The 9,259-nt window shown below is 41.3% G+C and overlaps 1 protein-coding gene across 1 annotated transcript in view; it reads left to right on the top strand.

The window, feature by feature from the left end:
• The first annotated feature begins 7,247 nt into the window (after positions 1-7,247).
• EGF (epidermal growth factor) overlaps positions 7,248-9,259 on the top strand; it is a 104,695-nt gene continuing 102,683 nt past the window's right edge. Inside the window, 1 exon segment of the mRNA XM_027545434.1 lies at positions 7,248-7,374. Coding sequence (XP_027401235.1) covers positions 7,248-7,374 — 127 coding nt within the window.

Here is a 9,259-nt window from a genome sequence, read left to right as displayed (position 1 = left end):
CTTGGAAGTGCAGAGACAAGAACCCTTTGATATTTATTGACATAACTTAAATCAAATTCTAATGAAGCCCTTTTGACCTCTAGCTAACTTTGGGATGCTTCAAAGAGCCCTTGTGTGTGTGTGTGTGTGTGTCTGTGTGTTAGTCGCTCAGTCATGTCTGATTCTTTCCCCATGGACTGTAGCCTGCCAGGCTCCTCTACCCATGGAATTCTCCAGGCAAGAATACTGGAGTGAGTTGCCATTCCCTTCTCCAAGGGATCTTCCTGACTCAGAGATTGAACCCAGGTCTCCCACATTGCAGGCAGATTCTTTACCATTTGAGCCAACAGGGAAGCCCTCAAAGAGCCTGTAGGACATCCCAAAGAGAGATATTAAACTAGTTAGGTTCATGGGAAATATTGTTAAATGCTCCTTGAAAGGAAAGCAATGACAGACCTAGACAGTGTATTAAAAAGCAGAGACATTACTTTACCAACAAATGTGCTTATAGTCTAAGCTATGGTCTTTCCAGTAGTCATATACAGATGTGAGAGTTTAGACCATAAAGAAAGCTGAGTGTCAAAGAACTAGTGCTTTCAAATTGTGGTGCTGGGGAGACTCTTGAGAGTCCCTTGAACTGCAAGGAGATCAGCTCAGTCAATTCTAAAGGAAATCAGCCCTGAATATTCACTGGAAAGACTGATGTTGAAGCTGAAGCTCCAGTACTTTGGCCAACTGATGTGAAGAGCTGACTCATTGGAAAAGACCCTGATGCTGGGAAAGATTGAAGGCAGGAAGAGAAGGGAACCAAAGAGGATGAGATGGTTGGGTAGCATCACTGATTCAATGGACATGAATTTGAGCAATCTTGGGGAGATGGTGAAGGACAGAGGAGTCTGGTGTGCTTCAGTTCATGGGATTGAAAAGAGTTGAACATGACTTAGTGACTGAATAGTAACAAATTGTCAAATGAGCAATAAATCTTCTCAGGTTATGTTGTATGGAATATGTTATTAATATAGGTATTCTAGAAATTATATAGATTTCATAAAGATCTGACATGTCCTGGTAAAACATTATCAGTCATAATTCCAATTCCTATCTTAAAATGTTACACGTCACTATAGTAACCAAGTTACTTTGTCAATTGCATTGTAATCAGACTTTTTAAAAAATAATTTTAAAAATTTACTTATTTTTGGCTGTACTGGGTCTTTGTTGCTGCTTGGACTTTTCTCTAGTTGGAGTGAGCAGGGGCTACTCTTCATTGCGTTGCACAGGCTTCTTATTGCAGTGGTTTCTTCGGTTGTGGAGCATACGACCAAGGGCACTGAGCTTCAGTAGCTGTGGCACATGGGCTCAATTGTTGGGCTTCCTAGGCTCTAGAGCACAGGCTCAATTGTTGCAGCACACGGGCTTGCTCTAAGTTGCTCTAAGGTGTGTGTGATCTTCCTGGATGAGGGATCGAACTCTGAGTCTCCTGCATTGGTGGGTGGATTCTTTACCACTGAGCCACCGGGGAAACCCCTGTAATCAGATTTTAAACATGCCTTTTAAAGCCTTTTGTGTCATTATAGAGAGCTATGGGTTTCACTCTGATGCCTTTGCAAAAATACTACCTCTTCAAGATTTTATAGAAAGGATTTCTTAAGATTAAATTAAAATTAACTAGATAAGCAAATTTTGTTATTAACAGTAAACTGGTATTGGACTGGATTTGGTTTTCTCTCTCTGTTAAGAGAAAAAAACGTTTTCTTACATGTGGCTTTTGATAACAGAATATATGAATTTCTTTGCCTTTAAGTGATTTATATTTGTTTTTAAAATCTTTTGGTAAATAAATATTATTTCACAATGATCTGTGAAGTTTGTGACACACAAGATAAAGCTCCTTGTGTGTCTACAAAAAATTAACCTTCATCATCAGACTTTTGCTATCCTGATGCCCTTAGGACATGGCAAGACTCTACTACTAAATCAAGGAATTTAAAATGGGTAGACAACAGCTGTAAATCAAGCAGCCAGGGCTATAGGAAATCCAAGACTGTTTGGTTTTTCCTGGTTCCCTGACAAACATCATTTTTTATTTGATGGGATAAAGCCTTCCCTGGCTGCAGGGTTAATGTCCTCACAAAAAATTTCTGTTTCATTGAATAGTAAATTCTAGTTTTGTTAATTGAGGTCTATATTGGGAAGACTCACTTCCCAGATAGTTCCTTTCTGTTATGTTTGATTACTAAAAAGTTTAATTAAATTATTCTAAAGCTCATCTCAGTAATCTATCTTTGGATAGAGATTAGCTTCCCTGGTGGCTCAGTTGGTAAAGAATCCACCTGCAATTCAGGAGACCCAGGTTCTATCCCTGGGTTGGCAAGATCCCCTGGAGAAGGAAAAGGCTACCCACTCCAATATTCTTGCCTGGGAAATGCCATAGTCAGAGAAGCCTGGCAGGCTACAGTTCATGGGGTTGCAAGAGTAGGATACAACTTAGCGACTAAACCACCACCACCCCATGAGCTATACCCAGGGATTATAAAATTACATGTATCTATCAATGAACTATGTGCTAATTAGAGCTTATGGAAAAAATAAGACAAAAGAACGTCCTTGGATTTCTGGAATGTGAAATTTCCAGAAGCTGGAAAGAAGTATACCAAGAGTAGTCAATTTGTTGAATTATACACAGTAAGCTGTTGTTGTTCAGTTGCTAAGTGGTGCCTGATTCTTTGCAAGCCCATGAGCTGCAGCAGGCCAGGCTTCCCTGCACTTCCTATCTCCTTGAATTTGCTCAAACTCATGTCCACTGAGTCGATGATGCCATCCAACCATCACATCCTCTTTGGCCTCTTCTCCTTCCGCCCTCAATCTTTCCCAGCATCAGGGTCTTTTCCAATGAGTTGGCTCTTCACATCAGTTGATTCAAGTATTGGATCTTCAGCTTCAACATCAGTCCTTCCAGTGAATATTCAGGGTTGATTTCCTTTGGGATTTACTGGTTTGACCTCCTTGCCATCCAAGGGACTCCCAAAAGTCTTCTCCAGCACCACAATCCGAAAGTGTCAGCAGTATATGCATGCATGTGTGCTAAGTCACTTCAGCCATGTCCAACTCTGTGCGACTATATGGATCGTAGTCTGCCAGGCTACTCTGTCCATGGGATCCTCCAGACAAGAATACTGGAGTGGGTTGCCATGCCTTTCTCCAGGAGATCCTCCCTACCCGGGAATTGAACCCATGTCTCACATCTCCTGCATTGGCAGGCAGGTTCTTTACCACTAGTGCCACCTGGGAAACCCTGTCAACAGTAGGCTTTAAAAGAAGAAATTTTGACTGATATGTATACACAGATTCTTGGTGAGTAGCCAATGGATTTGCCACTTGGCTTCCCCTATGGGTAAAGAATGGGGCTTCCCAGGTGGCACAGTGGTGAAGAATCTGCCTGTCAAGCAAGAGACACAAGAGCTTCAGGTTTGATCCCTGGGTCAGGAAGATCCCTTAGAGAAGGAAATGGCAACCCACTCCAGTATTCTTGCCTAGGAAATCCCAAGGAGATAGGAGCTTGGCAGGCTATATAGTCCATGTGGTCGCAAAGACTTTGAGTTGGATATGACTTAGTGACTATACAAAACAACACAACAACAACTCTTGTGAACAGATTATTCTTAGAAGCCTGACTATAATGTGGATTGTCATTCACACCTCAGTCTTCAGGGATATGTTACAATTAAAAGAAAAATATGAAGAGAAGTGTCCCAAATAGGTTTCTTCATATTTATCTTTTACTTGTAGCATATCCTTGAAGGCTGAGGTGTGAGTGACAGTCCACATTATAGTCAGGCTTCCAAGAATAATCTGTCACAAGAGTTGTTGTTGTGTTGTTGTTTAGTCACTAAGTTGTGTCCAATTCTAAGTCTTTGAAACATAAGCCAGATCTAGACTCAGGATACTTTTGCCTTCCTGGCAGACAAGGGCTGTCCTTTCTTAACTTAGACTTTCTATGGACAAAATTTGTGTGTCTGCTAGATTACACAGCACAGATAAAGATATAGCTCAAGCCCTGAACACAAATATTATGTGCTGATTTACTTTAATAGTTGTATCCACCCATTGATAGACTGTGACAAGACTACTGAGGAACTGCTATGTGGACCAACTTCTTGCCTTTGGGGAAACCAACCAACCATTGTGAATGAACTATCTTCCCTAAATCCTGTAAGAATTTTTTAAAATAGCCCCTCAATTAGTATGTATTGTAACTGATGATATAAACACAACTTCTATATATCAATTAGTAACTCCTTTTTCCAGATGTCTAGCACATTTTTTTAAAAGTTGCTCAGTCGTTTCTGACTCTTTGTCACCCCATGAACTATATAGTCCATGGAATTCTCCAGGCCAGAATACTGGAGTGGGTAGCCTTTCCCTTCTCCAGGGGATCTTCCCAACCCAGGGATCGAACGCAGGTGTCCCACATTGCAGGCAGGCAGATTCTTTACCAGCTGAGCCACAAGGGAAGCCCAAGAATACTGGAGTGGGTAGCCTATCCCTTCTCCTGCAGATCTTCCTGAGCAGGAATCAAACTGGGGTCTCCTGCACTGCAGGTGGATTCTTTATCAACTGAGCTATCAGGGAAGCCCAAAGGTTGGCCCACTGCTTTGGCCAGGAAATGAACCAGGGTCAGCTGCTTGGAAGGCAGCTATGCTCACCACTATACCACCAACGCTGCACAAACACATATCTAACATATGTTGATCATTTATATTGGAGGGGGACCACTTATTACTTTTCCCCCATGAGAACTTAGGTATTATGGACCCAAATATTATCCCCTACTTTGTCTGTCCCTAATATTAGCTTCTTCTTAGAACTGTTATGTAAGATTTTGCAAGGAACCAAAGAGTTACAAAATTTCATAGGTAAACATAATCGTACCTTGATAGAACATTCTGTTGTTACTACCATTGCTGCCAATAAGTTAATGGATGTAGAAGTTGATGTACAAAAGCATACTTCTCATTCATGGTGGGATTTTTTCTTTACTAAATGCCCTACTGCTCAAAAACTGTTTTCTGCATTGCATAATTCATTTCTTATTTCTTTGATCGCTTTATTTCTTTTGACTATCTGGAATTGTTATTTGACTTACAGAATTAAGAAGACTGCCCGTTTTATTTTGCCTTATTCCTATGTTATTTAGCTTAAATTATCCTAAGGCCAGCTGTTAGGGAAATTAAAATGGAGGAAGTCTTGTTCAGGCTTCAGAGGCAGGAGAGCAGGACTCTGACCTGCCTTGGACCTGCCTGGACATTACCTGGATTCCATGCCTGCCTACATGCATAGCAAGTCAGGCGGCACTTTAGATAATAAGCAAGGGAGTGGATCTTGGAATTCTTGAGCCCCTAAGAGTCTGGCCAACCCCTGGGGACTCAGAAGTTTTGTGATTCACAAAGTGAAATATATGGCATTATAAAAGTTAAAAAAAAAAACAGAGCTGCATTTTTGTACGCAAACTGATAACGATATCAGATTGCAGCTTGGAATTATAAATGGGGAGTCCCTGAAACTGTAATTTGAAGTCTCATCCATGGGGTGGATACACCCTGGGACTCTTTCCCAACTGGAACTCCAGATTGCTGTTAACAAGAGACTTCCCAGTGCTGTCTAAGTCTGGATGTTTGTCATCCCAATTTGGTGATGTATGTGCTGTTACTTTTCTCTATTGTTTCTATTTCTCTTCTTTAAATGACTATATGTTGAAATTAAGTCAAATAATCCTCTATTATATATTGAAATTGTATATTTGGGTGTAACAAGTGATTTCTTTTGTTAACGAATCCTTTGAACCTAAAACAAAATAAGAATTTTGGCAAAACATAAACTGGCACTGTGAGCAGGATTTGTGAAACAAAATGCCACGCTTTAAAAAGAAAGAGGTTAAGACTATTCAAGTTTTTATTCCCAGGTAGGAAGATTTGCCTTACTGCTCGCTAGCTACTGAATAGGGCATATCCACTGGATTGTGTGAGAACTGGGACCCCAAATTAAAGCGGGCCAAACTTTTAGAAGTTATTGAATGTTTGCAGCTTGGGCCACCTGAGAAAGGATAAGAATGTACTGCGCTGGGTTGAAGAGGCTGGATCCTCCTCTCTGCCTACCGTAAGGTAACAAAAGTAAAACTTCCAGCAGAACAGTGCTATTAGCTTGTTTTTTTTCCAACCCTGCTCTATGATAACAGTCCCCTCCTTTCCCTGCGCTCCTGACCCCTCATGATGTTTTATTATGGTCCTGCTGCAGGAAAGGGTGACTATGCATACTGTAACTCTTCATCTGGCATCAGGGATTTCCCTTTGATTTGGAAAGAATACTCTTTCAAATTCCGCTATAAAATATACGGGAGGGAGAAAGATAAAACTCCAGGAATGTGCACTGGTGTTGACATTCACTCACATAATGAACTGAAGGTCAATTTTCTTTAGTATTGCTCAGATGAATGATCAATTGCTCTAAGTTTGCATTATCAGCAGTGCTATTCACCACTAATTTATACGACATGATTTAATGTTGTCTCCCTCCTGCCAGATGTTTAAAACATAGCCAATATTCAGCAGGTACCTCCAAGCCACCAAAAGCAACTCCATAGCCCTCATCATGGCTCTTCACCTAGTTTTGCCCGAGATGCTCATGGTGAACAGTCGGGCTGTCTCCTTGGCAGTGGTACCGCTTTCCTGGAGCATGGAATTATTTGCAAACAGAGGCTCACTCAAGTGTTACTAAAGGAGAGGGGTGGAGCCAAAGAGGCTCTAAAAAGGAAAGAGGAATCATTCTACTTTTCAAAATGAGAAACCATGTTTGGGGAGGAATCGTATGTCCTTATTTCATCAAGGGTTGTGTTTGGAACTTTCCACCAATTCTTCCCTATTTTCCTTTTTCTATCCTTGGCCCTACAACTCTGCCTTGTCACAGTGAAGACAGCGGCAGGCCTCCAATGCATGGCTGTTCAACTCTGTGAAATTTGTCATAAATGTGTCAGATATTTCTTACCAGCTTCCCCAAAACTTAGAGTTTCCCCTCAGGCTGCATTTAGATGCTGTCTTGAGTTGAAGGAGAAGGAGTAAGAGGGCAACAGCAGAGCAACAGAGGAAAAGATACCCCAGAGCTGCAGGCCAACCTGAGTGGACACACTGAGAGTCAGATGTGCCTACCTTGCCCAGGCTGTGCTCAAGCAAAGTCAGCTTCTTTGCTATTGAGAGTTCAAGCCCATCAATATCATGCTGCATTTCCTTGTCATTGTGTTGCTGGTAGTTTTCAAATTTAGTTTTGTTAGCCTCTCAGCCCTGCCGCACTTGAACTGTCCTGAAGGCTCTCCCTCTGGAAATGGGAATTCTACTTGTGCAGGTAAGTAATCTAACCAAAAGGAGTTCACATCTTCCCAGAAACTACCTTCTGATACCTGTTCGTTCCATCTTGTATACTTGACATTTGTTTCCGATTTGTCTTTGGATGTGTATATTTGCTTCCTTTTTGTTTTCAATGCATGTTTATTTCCTTATTGGCTGTTAGGACTATAAACATCCTATTGGCTATTAGGACTGACTATAATAATTCAAACTATTCTTCTGTGTGTGAGTGAATAGGTCTCATTTTTAACTAGTTGAACATAAACCTCTGTCTTGATTCTGATGTGAGGAGTGATTACTTAGTTGATCAGCTTTATATGGGAAATTGGGGAAACAGATGACTTTTTAAAAATTTTGAAACTGTCTCTAAGCCATAAATAAAAAACATCATCCTTTGAATAACTTTGTGTAGGAACTAAGAGGTTGCTAAAAACCAGTGAAAAATGGGGGGGGGGGGAATTGGGAACAGATGTAATTCCTTCATTGTGAAAGTTAAGCTAAATTTCAAATTAAACCTCCTTGCATTCTCCCCGACAGCTGTTTCTGAGGCTCTGATGCAGTGCCAGTTTTAGTAACAGGTGCATTGTAACTTTGGGAACTGCTAAGAAATGATAATATGCCACAGCCCCTCTCATATTAAATGAGTTCTTAATTAAGAGGAAGTGGGAATTCTACTGAATGCAAAACAGCAATCCTGAGTAAGAATTTATTTTAATCCTTGGTGGCTCTCCAACCTGTTGCTGAAATAGGGCAGTCATTTCCACTCACTAAAGGGCATAAACTGCCCTAATATTCCTTTCTTGTCATTTTACCCTTTTGAGAAGAGGTCTGGCTCCCCAGAAGAGGTAGATTGAGGGAAACAGTAAATTTCCCAGAAGAGAAAGAGAAGCCTCTGGAAATTAGCACAAAATAATGGGAATAAAGGGAACAGTTCTGAACCAAACTGCTGACATTGGGCTCCTGTCCTGGCTCTCCTGTAAAGGAAATTACATGGATGAGGAGGTCAAGTCTCTGTCACCAGGGAGCACTCACTGGAATGGGTGAGCAGAACCCTAGGGTATTAGAAGGCAGGACTGAGTTCTAATTATCTCTGGGTCCCCAGCACCTGAAACTGTCATAGTTTATACTCAGTAAATTCATGGTTTATACTCAGTAAATTCTTGCTGAATGAATGAGTATCCCTGACTTGATAATGCAAGTCCTAAACAATAAAAACAAAAAAGGAATGACAGGGACTTTCCTGGAGGTCCACTGGTTATTCTCTAAGCTTCTACTGCAGGGGGCTCAGGTTCCATCCCTAGTCTCATTGGGGAACTAAAATTCCACATGTTGTGCAGTGCAGCAAAAAAAAAAAAAAAAATGACAAAAAGCAAAAATTACCCCATGAGCTGGTGACTCAGCTGTTGGAGGCAGAGCTTTTGAGCACAGTTTTTGTCGAGCGGCCTGGACCCTCTTTGGGTTGGAAGAAAGTAATTGGCAAGTGACTACAGCCAGGCATCTGCATGGGATGCAAAAAGAGTGGGAACCAGTCAAGAAGCAGAAACTTCAGAGAGAAAAAATAAGATGCAAATGAACCTCTGTACATGGCTTTAGAGTCTCAAGGAACTCGCTGCTAACAAGGGACCTACACCTCGTGCTTCTCACTAGTCCCTGCTGGTGGCTCAAAAGTGCCTTCACTGAGGCTGGTTGAAGAAATAAACCTGAAGCCCAGGATAGAGACAATGAGTTAGGAGGACTGTGTCACAAAATGGAAGGAACCGAGGTTTTAGAGGCAAACATACCTCATTTCAAATCTATGCTACCTAGTTAATACTGGAGCTATAGTGGAATATATTGTAATTCCTTGGTGACTCAGTCAAGTAAAGGATCCATCTGCAATGCAG

Source organism: Bos indicus x Bos taurus, chromosome 6, assembly GCF_003369695.1.
Source record: "Bos indicus x Bos taurus breed Angus x Brahman F1 hybrid chromosome 6, Bos_hybrid_MaternalHap_v2.0, whole genome shotgun sequence".
Classification (NCBI taxonomy): Eukaryota; Metazoa; Chordata; class Mammalia; order Artiodactyla; family Bovidae; genus Bos; species Bos indicus x Bos taurus.
Note: the sequence above shows the minus strand (reverse complement) of the source record. Positions and strands in the feature narration are given on the sequence as shown.